General features: G+C 37.5%; 1 protein-coding gene across 1 annotated transcript in view; it reads left to right on the top strand.

The window, feature by feature from the left end:
- POLR3B (RNA polymerase III subunit B) overlaps positions 1–15,795 on the top strand; it is a 72,615-nt gene that overhangs the window by 16,102 nt on the left and 40,718 nt on the right. The window contains exons 10-15 of the mRNA XM_009086418.4: positions 2,415–2,537; positions 4,086–4,202; positions 4,695–4,829; positions 9,751–9,912; positions 13,167–13,367; positions 14,405–14,567. Of these exons, the coding sequence (XP_009084666.1) occupies positions 2,415–2,537; positions 4,086–4,202; positions 4,695–4,829; positions 9,751–9,912; positions 13,167–13,367; positions 14,405–14,567 (901 nt within the window). The remainder of the gene's footprint in view (positions 1–2,414; positions 2,538–4,085; positions 4,203–4,694; positions 4,830–9,750; positions 9,913–13,166; positions 13,368–14,404; positions 14,568–15,795) is intronic.

Raw genomic sequence — 15,795 nt, 5'->3', positions numbered from 1 at the left:
TCCTCATCCTTTCACTGCCACTAAGAAATTATGCTTTTACAGTGTCTCATTCCCCCCTCCCCTGTAAAATTATCCCTTTGTGACATTGTCTTCCAATCAAAAAGAAACAAGGCATCTTGTCTACTGCTTTGCTTCTATGTTAATTCCCTTTCCCTCAGCTTTGTCCTAGGACTGCAAGTGTTTTAAGTGTAGGGCCCATTCCTATATTGCATGTCCTCCATGTTTCTGTAACACAGGCAACAACCAAGGAATATTTTGTTACTGTCCTAATGATGTTACAGGCTAATTCTGGAGTACTTCTCTTGTATTGGTTTGGTTTTTTAGTTCTTTGTTTGGTTTTTCTTGGAAGGGTAACATCAGGGCCAAATTTACTGAAAACTAAAGTGTTAAGATTACAGATCTGTGATGGCAGGACGGGCCTGCTGCTTATCCTTTCAGTGTTGTAGGTGGTTTTGTGTATACAACTCTGCTCAGGATGGTTGACAGTATAAAGGAGAATAAATAGGTTTACTTTTAGGCTGTTGTATTAGCACATCTTTTTTGGTCATTTTCCTGAATTTTAGTCAATACTCATAAATTAATTTTGTTCAGTTTGCACATATTAAACAACACATGTTGTTTATGTGAGACTTAAGATTTGGTTGCCATCCTAGAATTAACCTGATGGACAGAAATAGAGTGATACCAGCTTGCAGTTTATGTGCTTTAGTTAAATATATTTATATTATATGTGCCTAGAATGGCACAGAAATTTTGTTGTTCTTAAAACTTCTAGACTAAGTGCAATAATTGTTTTAATCTAGTTGTTGTTCCTAAACTAGTTCGCTGGTCAGCTGTTAAATTCTAGACACATGGAACCTTACTGTTGTGAAACTTTCATGCTTTTATAGACTTATCTTTTGAGTCTGGCTTTCAGGTCTGGAGGGAATTTTGTTAACTTCTCTGCTGAGATTTTTTAACTATTGTGTGACCTTGTGTGACCTTATTATTATTACACTTCCTCACCTTAAAAGGGTGAGGAAGTGTAATAATATTTGAAAAACAAAGATCTCAACCACTATAATATCACACAGCCAAACTCTGGTTCTGAAAAGAGCCTTGAGTTCAGAGGGGTAACTACTAATGGGATCAAACTAAGATGAAACACTCATACCTGGTGAAGTAACTGTATCTTGAGTTGGCACTCAGGTCTGTCTGAGATCCTGGAATTGTGATCTGGGCTTTGCATTAAAAGAGGAGAGTCCTCACACTGTTCTGGGTGTGTGATACTTCTGCAGCACTTTTAATTTCTAATAAACCACAATGTGAAAAGACAATGTTTGAATTTAAAGGAACTTCAGCCACTTCTTTGTTGAAAAAGAAGGAAATTAAAGAAAAAAAGAAGCTGAATCAGAGCAACAGTTTTGCAAGGGAACAGCATTAGCTAGGTGTTAAGCAAAGTGACACTCCGTGAAGGCAATAAGAAGGGAAGGTATTTCTGCATTTTTGAGGAAAATGTGAGTTTTTGGGGTACTGCCAGTTTCTAATGAGAACCAGAATACTAGAGTCTGCATAGGCCATTATTTACAATGGTCTTTGTGGCAGGCACTTTGGAGAATAATGTGAATGTGAACGTAACTTCCTCACAAAGTTCTGAGAAACATAACTCAGCCAGAAGAGGTTTAGTGAGATTATTCCATTTCTTGATATGGCTGAGCTCCAGGCAAATGTGTGAAGGGGGGGGAGCTTTAGCACCATCTGGAACCCACAGAGTCCTTCACTGCTGGCTGCCACCTTGAAACACTTACTGATAGAGAGGTTTTTCTAAACCAGTTAAGCGCTTTCTTAGTTTATTAAGCTTTTTCCATGGTATAAAATCTAACAAGGTGTGCATGGATCAGTGAAATAACAGAATGTCTTTCAAGTGGAATTGTGTAGTGAAGTCATCTTTTAAATGCAGAGAGCTGCAAAGGGGTTAAAGTGTAACCATTTCTCAAATATGATGAACAGTCAACAGAGTTTGCAAAATTGCTTGTGGTAAGAGACTGTGAGTTCTCCTTTAAGAAATTTCACCTTCCTTTGTTGTAGCTTCTGACTTGGCTTTCATTGTTAAACACTTTGGTTTGGTTTTGCTGAGGTTTTTTTTTCCTTAAGAAAAAACCAACAGAATTTAACTTCTGCCAGTGAAGAAAAGAAAGAAAACCCCAAAGAGGCTTTCCAAAAAGTGTGTGTGTTCCTGCTGCTTATCAAGATTTCCATTTAACGTTCTTCCATAGCTGGAATATGTGCTGCCAGTGCCAGATGGCACAGTTTCATAGAGAAGAACTAGCTCTTGCTTAGTAGTAATGCAGACAAACAATACCAAATTAGCATAAGCAAATGTCAGTGAGTTAACATAAAGCCTGTGTTATTTCTGTCTTTTCTTCTTTTCCTAGGCCATGGGTGTTGAGAGTGACCAGGAGATTGTACAGATGATTGGCACAGAGGAACATGTGATGGCTGCATTTGCTCCTAGTCTGGAAGAATGCCAAAAAGCTCAGATTTTTACACAGATGCAGGTGTGTCTTTTCACATGGCCAGAGACCATAAAAATCAAGACAGGGGTATTGACCACTACTGTTGTCAGCAATGGACATAGACTTTTTTTAAGATTTGTTTTGGAGGTTTATTACAAGCTGAGGCTTTTTAAAGGATCAGGACTTGCCAAATGTGAAACTTGGCTTTCATAACCTAACTGGAGAAGAAAAAAATCAAAGTCAAGCAATGCTTTGTTTTCAGAAGCCCAAGGTTGTGTTTTAATGGCATAACCCTGTATATAAAAAGTAGCAATGTCCATAAAATTAGAGGGGTTTGTTGAAGACTTTTTTTAAAAGGGAATTGCATGCCCCATTTTGCTGAAGCCCTGTTGATGTGGCTATGACCATTTAATCATGAGTAGATGTTCTTCTGTTTTAGTCTCCTGTATGAAGCCTACGTAGCAACTACCCCCTGTCCTGCTAAAGACTCAGCAGAATTCTCTTAGCTCATGCACCTTATTTAGTTAGCCAGAACATGGGCCATTTTACTGGGAGCAAATGGGTATATATATTAATCTGCTAGAAGAAGCTTTTGGAGATTAATGTTTTTTCTGCTGTTTCATTGTAAACTTTGTCATATCATTCCATGTGTGATATTTAGTGTTTTAAAGTGAACATCTTTCTGGTTTTTATCTTTGGGGGCTTTTGAGGGTTCCAGTTAGCTTGAAGAGCTCCTAATTCAGTGTCAGATGAGTAAGTAAGCTGGAGCAACACAGAGGAATGTGAAGTATTTAGAAAGTTAGAAAAACAGACAAATACAGAAGTTATTCTGTGCAAGAAATGTCAAATGAAGTTAATAGAGAGATACACTCTTTCACAGAGCTAACTGATGGAAAGGATAATCTGTCGTTTAGTGGAGAGGGTGACTCTTTCACACAGCTTCATGACTTCGAGGCAGAAACTTCCTGTGTGGGCTTGGATTGCTTCTTGACTCATCTAACTAGGAATTCTGCAGATTGATTGACAGCTGGTAGGAGAGTAAGAATCCACTTCAAGGCATTCCTGGATACAGATGTGGATGCCACGCAGTAGCTTTTGGGGATATTAAACAGTGAATTTTAATGGTTTAATATCTGAATGAAATTTAGCAAGTATGCAAAAGAACTGAAGGTGAAAAGTCTAACTAAATAAACTGGATATCTTTGGAATGTATAGAATCCTTTTTCCTATGTCTCTGCCATATCCTTTCTTTTAGTATCATAGTAATCATGAATTTCCAACACTTTCCATTCCAAATGTTACGAACCTGTGACAAACACATTGCATGCACAGTTAATTGTGTCATTTTTCGGGAATTCTTTTGTTAGGGAAATTTCATTTGTAAGTTAGTATCACTTACATCTTTGTTATTTTGCAGTTGATGTTGATGTTTGTATCATCCACTGGTGGTGAGATTGCACTGGTTGAGGAATACACACATAATTTCACGTGTGTGTGTGTGTGTGTGTGTGCGCGCGTGTGTGTGTGTGTGTGTGTCTTTGTATAGGTTACAATTCCGGTATTAACTCAGGTTAATTCCTCCCTTCACAGGCATTGAAATACATTGGAAACAAAGTACGAAGGCAAAGGATGTGGGGAGGCCCAAAGAAAACAAAGATGGAAGAAGCCCGAGAACTGCTGGCATCAACCATTCTGACGCATGTGCTTGTATGTAACGTTCTGGGAGTTTTTTAAACAGGAGTAAGCCTGTATGGTTATTTATGGTGCAAGCTTTGTTGGCAGGGAAAAACGGCTTTGATGGCTTTGTAGCTGAGATAAAGTAAATCATCCTCAAAATAAAGGGGGAGACTTGGATTGAGTCAAAAGAAATCTTTGTGAAATGCTGTATCATTGAACTAATCAAACTATGCACTTTTTTCTACATAGCCAGACAGTATCAGGTGTGATTTCAGGACTTTCATGACCTATATCTTTATTCTGATTTACTTTCATTTGCTATCTGTTTCAAAGGCACTAATGTTTATATTTTGCATTTTTAAAGTAAGTAAAGTGCTGAAATCCCTTTTGTAACTCAGCCTGGATTACGACTGATTTAAATGGATGCATTTTGTCTGAATAAGAACTAAAGGAGTGATCCTGAAGCATTGATATGTTTTTGTTTTGTTTAGGTTTGGTTTTTTTTTTTTTTTTTTTTTACAGGTGAAGGAATTCAATTTCCGTGCCAAGTGCATATACACAGCAGTGATGGTACGCAGAGTAATTTTGGCTCAAGGAGAAAATAAAGTAGATGACAGAGACTATTATGGAAATAAACGATTGGAGCTGGCAGGGCAGGTGAGTTTTTACTTCAGAGCCAAGTGTTTCAGGATTTTGTTACTGTCTCCTCTTAAAAGACTCAGAATAAGGAATAAAGAGTATCCCTGTCTTCTCAACTGAAGTGTTTTCCCTCTCATTTTATTTTTGTTGGCTTTTCTATGTTTACTGATATATCTGCTTTCATGATTGAGACTAATACATTGTATCTTCACTTTTGTATTGCCTCTTTATACCAGATGAAAGGACAGAGCAGTGCAAATAGACCATCAGTCCTAGTTGTGGCATAACACTGCTGGTGTCAAGAAGGCAGCAGTAAGAGCCATTCCCCAGTGTTCTCCTCTAAGCAGCTGGGTAAGGGAATAAACTGGGACAAAGGAGGTGCCTGCATGCCATGTCCAGGCTGTCCCACTGTGGAGAACCCAGCTTCTGTACCAGCTAACAGAGCAGTCACTCAAGCCTCCTGTAATTTAGTGCCCATAAGATTGCTCGTTTTTTGTCAGCTGCCTCTCTGGCCTCTAGGGTGGCATGAATTAACGAAATATTCAGAGTTAACTTGTGCAGCTAATGAAAGTGGATTTTGTGGAGTTCTCTGTTTGCAGAATTTTGGCCCTGGAGGCAGAAGCAGTATCCAAGGGCTGCAAAGGAGGGAACGGTTTGAGGTGTCTGGCATTGTTGTTTTGCAGAGGGTGGCAGTTCACAGCTCTTGGCCAAACTGCATTCTCCTGATGCTGGAAGAATTTGCCTGTTAGGTAAAGGAACTGCTTAGCTAATGTGGCATGGATTTTTCCTTGCCACGTGCGCTTATTTGGTTAAACAGTTTATATTAGGATTGGGCTTCTTTGCTGTGCTAATTACTAACGCAAGTTGGAGTTTCAGTAGTTGGGATCACCTGTGGTTATTGATCATGCATCAGAAATTCAGAATTTCTGAATTCTAAATTTCTGATTGCACTGGATTGCAGAAACTGCATATCTGCTGCTCACGGCGTTTGTATTGGGATTTCTGTTTGAGCACACATAACAATATTTGTTCCTTTTTGTTCCTATCCAGTGGAAATTCTCATTTTATTACCCTTTTTAAGATGTGTGCTTGCATATTGTCTCCTATTCCTCTTTTCCAACCTGCCCTGCCCTCTATACCCATGTGTGAACACACATAGAGCAATTATTTTAGAGTAAAAACCATATGCTTTGCTTCCTAGTTTTCTGAAGAAACTAAAATGGCACTCTTGAACACATTCAAAGCACAAATGCAATGAAAAAAACTTAGAATTTTCTTATCCTAAAAGGTTTTTTTGAAATTAATGTCTTTACTGTTCATCAAATTTTTGCACCAGTGCTGAGGCAGAATATGTTTCTAAAGTGTAAGGAGTAGTAAATGGACATTAGTGCAACATATCAGTAGAATCAATATTTTAAGCTGTGATGCATTTCTTATGTTTCTGCTGTAACTGCTGTAGTTCAGTATGATTGTAATCAGTAAATTAGTTGTTGCTTTGTCATCAGATTGTTCTTATTTAACTGGATCAAAGAAGTAGTTTGTTTTTTCCTAATACTTCCAGAAGCAGAAAGTAGAGCATGCACAGAATTTTCTACAAGCTATAAATAAAAGGCCCTGCTCACACAGATGTTAACAACCAAAGTTATTTTAAATTATGTGGGAAAAGGTTTTAAGTGTAGAGGATCGTCACAACAAAGCCAATGAATATTTTTCTCTATATCAAGAAGACCTGTTGGGGGTTGTGAGGATGATGTTAACACTTGATTAAGAGTAGTTCTTTCTCTCTTGTGGTATTTTAAATGCTCATTTCAAGCTGAGTGGTTTAATTTCCCTCCACTATTTTTTTGGTGAAATACTAATTTTGTTGGATTGCAGTCTAAGTAGTGTCGAGTTTTGCCAGTGTTTTGGTTTTTTTGTTTTTTATGCCAGCATGTTTCTGGAATAAAAATACTGTTGATTTAAAATCTGAATAAATTAAAAAAAAAAAGAAAAGGTTCCCTTGCAAGGAGAAAAACACAGCAGTCTAAACAGTGTAAAGACATAAATGGCATTGTGTTTATAAAAATGTGTGAAAACAATAGCTGCTAATTTCACACCCCATGGGACAAGAGAGTACGAAATGTGCTTTAGCTTTAGATAACAGAGTTGTATCCACTAGCCAAGCTGGTTTACAGAGCTTTCTCTTAGTCTGTCTGCCACTAGAGGCTTGGTAGGCCAGGTGCCAGCTGAGGTGTTAGCAAAGCCTACCGATTTCAGGCTTAATCTTTTCACCTACCTTTTCTCTTCCCTTAATGTGTTCATTATTTGCTAAGCATTACTCTGTTCTTTGTCCTCTTTTTTTTTTTTTTTTTTTTTTTGTTTCTAATGCAGCTTGCTTTGTATGTGTGAGATATGGAACAGCACCAAAATCCGGCACCCTGGAAAGCAAGGGATTTCTACCCTGTGACAAAAGAATACTGCCTTGACTTCAGAGATTGCCTAATCCCAGCTGTTCTGATAATATAATTAAGACTGCCTAATGTCTTTAATTTTGCAACCAGTTTGTGTGAAAGGGAGAATTTGGCACTCTAAAGGCTTAAACGCTAAATAGCAATCTCAAGGCACCTAATTAGAATTCTCTGACATTAAGCTAATTGCTGAAACTGTATTTCAGCAGCTTAACTTCTTTATTAATTTTTCTTAGGATTTTCAATGAAAATCAGTTGGTGAGCTGTCAGTATTTTTTTTCCTTACATATAATTTGCTCTTTAGTGCTCCTCTCTGAAGAAGGCTGAAAGGCCCTGGACTAACTATGAAATCCATTGAATATTATCAGTGGCATTCCATCCTTTTTCTTTAATCTCTTGCTCTTGACCTAAATAATGTGGTTATTGTGAAGTTCTTCTTTCCCAGATAGTCAGAGCTCTTAGAGAGTCTGTGAGTGAAATTAGCAAAGTACGAGGCTTTCCAGACTGGCAAGTAGTAACAAGTTGGTGTACATGGGGTATAACTGACTTTATTAGTTATAGAAGAGGAAGGGTGGTGTGGCTTTATAATCCCCATGACATACGGAATGAGATTCTTGCAATTTTTTGATCGAGAAATCAAATATGAAAACGTGCTCTGAGTAATTTTTTCAAGTGTTTAGTTGAATGTTTCAATCCTCCTCAAACCGGTTTAGATCAAGTGTTTTCTGTAGTTCGTTTCAAGAGTTTAGTTCTTATTAAATAAGACTATCAGCCATCTTAAAATGACACCTTTCCTCCTCTTACTTTTTCCCTACTTCTGAAACTATTCCCTCATAATCTTATTTTGGGTAACTGCAGTGCATTCTCCTTCCTAATACAATGCTTTATAAGAGCTTTTATTTCTGGTGGAAATCTAATTTAAATTAACTGTGATATCACAGGTGAGTTGCAGGTGACTGGATTTCTTGTGACAGTGGTGAGAGAGTATCATTTTGCAACTGTTAATGGTATTACAAGCATCAGGAAGGAAAAGAGGCTCTACAGCACCTTCCTCTCATTCCAAGGTCGGGTCTAAAAAACCTATCTGTCCAGAGTGGCAGTAGGATTCCACTTTTGTCAAGGGTTGGCATGCTGTGTGTGTTGTCACCAGCTTTTCAGTGTCATTTGCCAAATGCTTTGGTCAGCCCAGCCTGGAGCATGTAGGTAGAGGAATGGAAATGAAAGCTAGTGGCCCATCCTAGGGAGAGAAGAGTGTGGCTTACTTTCTTGTTTCCAGAAGGTAAGGAAAGGTGGGAACTATGTCTCATGGAGACAGGTAAAATACAGTTTAATTCTGCATACACGAAAATTGCATGGTACAAATTACTCCAGAATGTCCTAACTTGTGATGGATGAACACATAGCTTGTTCTACACTGGGTGCTTTGCACACTGGGAGCTACCATTCCTGGCACTGAGAGCAGCTGCATTTTTGGCTCTTCTGACACTTCGAGTTGTTGTAGACTCAGGTCTCAGGACAGAAATGCCAGGCTTTAGAGTTTACATTGCTTGCTTGGAAAGCTAATTGTTGTGAACACTTAAAATGTATCATGAAGTGCAGATTTAAATATTTTGGAAAATTTGCAGTTGAAGGGGGGGCTGAGCAAACTGCAGAAACAAAGCAGATTGGAGAGCAAAAAAAGACAGATCACAACTTTGGTAACCTTTTCCTTTTATGGCTATTTTAAAAAGTAATTAATATACAGGAAATAATTGTGTTAAAATGCCACACTTTTGAATGGTTTGGTTGCTGGGTTCATTTTGGGTTGATTGTTTGGGTTTTTTTCCCTATTTAGCTGAGATATGTATTTTTATTTGTTTATTGCCTAAACTGTAGACTTTTTGGGTTGTTGGTTTGTCTTTTTTTAAGAGGGACATGTGAAGAGTATTGCACTTTCCAGATAGTAGCATTTCTAGAAAACAGTGACAGATGTTCCACAGGTGAACTCTCTGTGGGTGTAATTAGTTTTCCACAGATTGTGATTGGCAGACAGTAGCAGGATAAAAGTGTGTATGAGTAAGGAAGCTGCCTATGAAACCTGAGATATGTATTAGAGTAAAAACCAGTCTTGCCTCCAAATCTTGTGTGTAATTCAGAGTTGTACATTAGGGTATTAAATCTTTAAAATAGTTTGTAACTTTAGGGAGGAAGTAAATCAGCTGGATTGTAATGTAGCAGGTTAGGGAAGATAGTTGGATAGCATAGCGAAGTATGGCTGTGCTAAAAGTGTGAAGGAAAGATTAAAGCAAAGCAAAAGAGGAAAAGTGCAAAAACTTAGACCATTCTAGTTAATTTCTATTAAGAGTTCTCTAATACTGTAACAAGGAAAAACTTGTGGTAAAATTATCATTTGTGAAACAGAAAAGTTACATTTTAACTGACAAGTATATTGTTTCCTCATTTCCTAGACTTGAAGAAGTAAAATTTTTCTCTTAACCATTTTGTATTTCCAGCTTCTTTCTCTTCTGTTTGAAGATTTGTTCAAAAAATTTAACTCTGAGCTGAAAAAGATTGCTGACCAGGTGATCCCCAAGCAGCGAGCAGCTCAGTTTGATGTCGTGAAGCACATGCGGCAGGACCAGATCTCCAACGGCATGGTCAATGCCATCTCCACAGTAAGTACTTCTGTTCTCATTCTAGGATGCAGAGTTTTCCACCACAGTGAATGATGGAAATGTGTACATTTATTTTTGATGAATCTTCTTGTTTTGGTTTGAAAAGCAGATCTATTTAATGTTTGTTATAGATTAAAATTGGAAAACTCTGTCAGGGACAGGGCATTTGGAATTCACTGAAGAATCAGTAATCATCAATTATCTTTTATTTCAAATGGATGTTTTAATTTTTGAGAAGGAATTGTAGAAGCAGGCAAATTTATAATAGTGGCCATGGTTGTATTTATCCAGCTGTCTTCTAGGTTCTACTTGACTATGTGGTTTTTTATTATCTGGATTTAGCTGGGGTCAGGTTACATCATTTGTACAAAAGATTTTTGAAAAACAGCAGGAAAACATCATGAGCAGGAGGAAAAAAAATTCCTCTCCACCTCAATTTTGAGGTCTTTCAGGGCAGTGCTTTTTTATTTTGAAGTTGATGAAATGAACAAATTTGCAGCATAGAAGTTTGTCCTTCTGCTAATGGTACTGATCTGTTTATCAGGAAAATATGCTGCATGCCATAATATTAAAAACCCCTGATCATTACCCTTTAAATATTTGCCTTGGTTGGATTTTAGCCTGTTTCTGTCTTCTGCTGGAACAGATATTTTCCTTCATGCCAGTGGACAATTGCAATAATAGCTGCTAACTTTGTGTTTCACCTCAGACATCTGCAAGAGCAATTTGTGAGATTGCTCCTGAAATCCAGCTAGTAGCTTGTAAAAGACTTTGAAATGCATGTTATTTAAAATAAATTAGATTAGACTTAAGTATTTTAGGAGCTGGTAAAAAATGTGGAACTTAATTTTTAATCTTTGGTGCTCTTGAGAGGGCTTTTCTGCCTAGCATGAAACTGAGGTTTTTCTTTGGTTCTTGTAATCAAATTAATTCCACATATTGCATCCAAAACCACCAACACTCTGTAACTTACAAATCCCAGTGTTAAAGCTTATCACTGTTTAATTTTATGAGTGCCCCAAATGTAGTTAAATCTCCACAGTGCACATAACCAAAACAATTGACAGATTTGTTTCTCTAAATGCTAGTGCTTTCTTCTAGCTTGTGCCAGTTTTTCCATTTGGACTGACAGAGATAAATCTGCAAGTATTCAGTCCATATTCAGTAAAGTCATCGTTCTTCCTGTGTCTTTGGACTCTTTTTTTACTGCCACATAAGCAGTTAAACACCATCTGCTCTTAAGCATTGAAAAATAATTTCTTAGGAACAATGCCCAGTGCACACCATTCAAGAGATTAAGCAAATGCCACAAAAATGATTCTTGGAAATTACAATCTCCAATCTCACCAGAATGCTTCAATGATAGTCTCAAAAAGCATGAAATAACTGAGCAGAGTCATAATTACACCAGTAGCATGCAAAAGAATTCATAGCCCTACTGCATCCGCTCTACAGTGGTGCTCAGTGATGTTTGCTACAGGTCCTCTCCTTACCCTGGAAAACCCCAGAGGAGAAGGTAGGGCAGGTAGTAATGCCACAAGCCTGATGGACATTTCAGCATCTGAAGAATCACCTGATGCCACTGAGGGGGCAACTTCCCATTCATAAGAGTTCTCAACCGGATGTTCTCAACGGGGGTGGTCTCACAACTGCCCTGGCCTCTTTTGATTTTCTTTTTCTGTGGACAACTTTTGAAGGATCCACTCTGTCTCTTCCAAAGCACAACTAATATTTTGTATGACGTCTTCAGGCAGCATTTTTACTTCCCCTTTTTCCCAGTCTTTTTTATTTTAGACTCTTCTGGTCAGCAAAGGAGAAACCACATACTTATTTAGCCTACAGATGCAATACTTTCTAGTGTGAAGAAAAACTACTGACTTATTGTATTCTTCCACTTACACTCCCATAACTCTCAGTCTTTACAGAATGAGATGGCCAGTGAGTGAACCCTTCCCAAAGATGCTGAACAAATGAACAGGTTTCTTTTGACTGACTTGCCATTGGGCATGATGTCTTCCCACTTGCTATTACAAATTTGAGACTATTTGATAGTCTCCAGTGGAAGACTAGAAACTATCAAAATAACAAAACCATTCATATGGATGGTGTTTTCTTCTGTTGATCACTGAACGGGATTGTGCTGTTAAAAGTGGAAATAAAAAAGCCAAGCAAATCACCCTCTGAAAGGGTTTTGGTGTATTATAAACAGCAAACAAGCTTCAAGTTATTTGTTATTATTGGTGAGCCAAGTTTGCCAGAAAGGGTTCAAGAATTAGCAGAAGGCCGTCCTTGGGGAAAATGTTGTCTTTGGACTGAACAGTAACATGGTGCCTGCAGTAAATAGTATTTCAGACAGAAACTTGCTGTATACACTGACTCAGGTGCTGAGAACTGGATATGGAGTAAATGTCACAAAGGCAAAAGCTTTAACACCAAATTTCAAGATTGCAGTAGAGTTTATTAAATCTTGCATGGAAGCATATTTGTGTCCTTGAACATGCTCTGAGCTCCTCTGTTGTTGTGATTAAAACCATAAGTGAGAGTGCCTGTGACAATCCTGAAACACAAAACCTTTGAGATGTTCATGGATCTTTTATATTTGGTGTAATCCAAACAGAAGCTGGAAGGACCTACTCCACACACACACACACACACACACACACACACACACTCTCTCTTCTCTGGGAAGACGCATCAGTGTGTCTTTTTCCTCTGGATTCCAAAAACAGAAGGCTTCAAAAAAGTACAGAGGGCTTTGATGTCAGACTTCTCCAGCATAAATGTCTGTGTTTCCTACAAAAGTAACAAATCATGAAAAAGGCAAAACTGAAAGCTTGTGGGACCTATTGTAAAAGTGTTATATCACTCCAAAGACTGTTTTTTTCTTTCTTAAATGCTAAAGAAAAAAATCTATAAAACAAAACCAAAATAATTTAATTTAGCTAAATTTGAGTATTAACTTACCTCTGATGGACAGATGAAAAAGACTGTTTGTGTGATGGAATATGTAATAGGAAAAGTATCTGCTCATCGGAAAGAGCAGTCCTTTTGTTTCAACTTCTCTTTAATACCTAATACAGATATGCTATAACTAGGAGTTTATAGGCAGATAGGTAGTTGGAAATTTGATTAATATAAATGGGCAACCTTTGTTTTGCAAAGCTCCTCAGATATCATTCTGTCTAGACTCTGGAAAAAGTCAAGACAAGGACAAACTGCTCAAGTTCTTTTGAAACATTAATTTTATTCTACAGGGAAATTGGTCTCTAAAGAGATTCAAGATGGACCGCCAAGGCGTGACACAAGTCTTGTCCCGCTTGTCTTACATATCTGCTCTGGGAATGATGACCAGGATCTCTTCTCAGTTTGAAAAGACAAGGAAAGTGAGTGGTCCCCGATCGCTACAGCCATCTCAGTGGGGGATGCTCTGTCCTTCTGACACTCCTGAAGGAGAGGTGAGGAATTTTTGTTTTGCTCTCTGTGTTTCTTGCCCTGACAAATGAAGACACTGTTTAATTTGAAGCAGGTGGTCCTCGATCAGAGGAATAATTTTGATGAAGAGGTTTCTGCAGAGATAAATTATCCTCATCCTGGTAACACAACTTGTGTGACTTCTTACATCCTACCTGTTTACATCCTGGTCCTCCTTACTATATTGTCTTTTTATTCCTGCATAGACTGTCTGGAAACAGTTGTGAAATCATTTGGCTATATGAGAATGACATGAACAGGCCCCATTTTTGCAGTGGAACTACCTGTTCTCTTTTGGTGAGAGCAGAAAGAGAGGAGTCCTAAACCCGTCTCCCTTTGTTCTTGTAATAAACATTCTGTTTTCCAGTTGCAGCATCAACCTGCAGTGTTTCTGGAAACATGTACCAGTATTTGTTTAGCCATCAGCTTGAGGAAGAAAACCATCTTTGTACATATTTCAATCAGGAATTGATTCTGACAGTCTTGTTTTGTTTGGCTTTCCTTTTCTTTATTTTTTTTTTTCTGAATAGAAGATACTCTTGGGGGAGGAATTCTCAACTTTTTGAACAAGTCAATATAAGCTAGTCTTACTATACAGCTGAAATAAAGTTACACTGTATAAGGTAATTTTTCATTTAAAGATGTTAATGTTGGTGCTAGAACATACAGGATACATGGAAAATTGATCAATGGACTGATCCTGTATTTCCATTATGTTGCTGAGTAGCTGAGGAGAGAAACATGGGGTTATACATGGTTGGTTAACTTAAAATCTGTTTCAGTGCCTATATTTTTTATTAGCTTGTTAAATGCTAAAACATTACATTTCCATGTGATATAGAAAATTCTGCCTTTATTTTCCTCCATACTTCCAGGGTAATTAATTTAATTCCTTTCACTTTGTCATCTTTTTGTTTTTGTTAATCATAAATACAGTTTGGAGAGAAAAATGCAAGTATGGTATTAACACATAGAAAGAGAAGGGATAAAATTAGTGGGTTTTGGTTTTTTTTTTTCCTAGGCCTGTGGTTTGGTCAAAAACCTTGCCCTCATGACACACATTACTACAGATATGGAAGATGGCCCAATTATTAAATTAGCCAGTAATCTTGGAGTTGAAGATGTCAACTTGCTCTGTGGTGAAGAACTTTCATACCCAAATGTGTTCCTGGTTTTTCTTAATGGTATGTTACTTTTCACCAGTCTTGACTCTTATTTGTTGCTGATGGAGAGTTAGGCTTCAGAAACCCTCCAGTAGTTCTTGGATCACAGTCAACAGCAGATGCTGCTTTCCACGTGCAAATAATTTCCTCTGTAAATATTTTTATAGGGTTGGGCAAAGTAGATGGGCCAGATGATGGCACTTAGTTTCATGAAGTTGTGTCTTCAGAATTCTGACTGCAGATGTATGTAGCTGGGAAATGGAAGCTTTCTCAAATTTCAGCCCTGTTTTAAGCCCACTTGCACAAATAGGTACTTTTAACTAGGGGTTTCTTTGTTTGTTTTTTAGATATTGGCCAAAGGAGATGCCATTCATAAAGTACATTTAGAAGAAAATAACTCGAATTTTTAATATGTAATATTGTAATAAATTTACAAATTCAGATCTTCCTTTGCAGAAAGTGTTCAGTTTTCTGTAAACTTTATATGTTTTATATATATTTGTGCATTTTAAAGAGCCTTTAAAAACAGAAAGGAAACATCAGTTCAATACACTGGTTTGTGGGTTTAATCCATAAAAAAATTCAAACTTGTGGATAGGTGACTTGATCCTGATTTAAACTTATGACTTAAGAAGGTAGATGATCTGTTAAGTACAAATTCTTTAAGCTGTAAAGACTCTTCTGTTGTCTTATAAACTCCCTAAGCTATCATTCTTTGTCTTCTCCTTTAAAGTTTTTAAAATGTGAGCATAGATGTTTATTTTATATGTTAAGATTACTTTGGACAAGTGACTCTTTAAATGAATTTTACCCTCTCGTTTGCTCATCATGCATCAGAATATTTAAGTATGAGCTGAAGTGCCCTGCTGAGATAGCTAAGTTGAGCTAAGTACCTAAAAGAGAAATTCTAGTGCTGTTGTGAGTGATCACATACGTCAAAATATCAGGACTTTAAAATTTCTGATAAGGCAGCAGGGCCATTCCTTGGTCTGTTCTTGGAAACCTTGGATCCATTTCAGTACAGGTGAAATTGCAGACTTGAGAGTTGTTATCTTATGTACCAACTGATTAATGGGCACCTCAGCAGAAACATACTAGAAGAAAGCTGGAAGAACCACATAATTTCGTTTCTCAGGTTTGGAAGCATGCAGGTAGATGACTTGTGAAATTCTGACTTGTGAATTTTGAATTGAGAGGAAAAAAGAGCTAGCTCTTACTCATGTTAGAGAAGGGGGATTTTACAACAACT

The sequence above is a fragment of the Serinus canaria genome, chromosome 1A (assembly GCF_022539315.1).
Source record: "Serinus canaria isolate serCan28SL12 chromosome 1A, serCan2020, whole genome shotgun sequence".
NCBI classification, from domain to species: Eukaryota; Metazoa; Chordata; class Aves; order Passeriformes; family Fringillidae; genus Serinus; species Serinus canaria.
The sequence above is the reverse complement of the archived record's forward strand: the minus strand, read 5'-3'. Positions and strand labels throughout refer to the sequence as shown.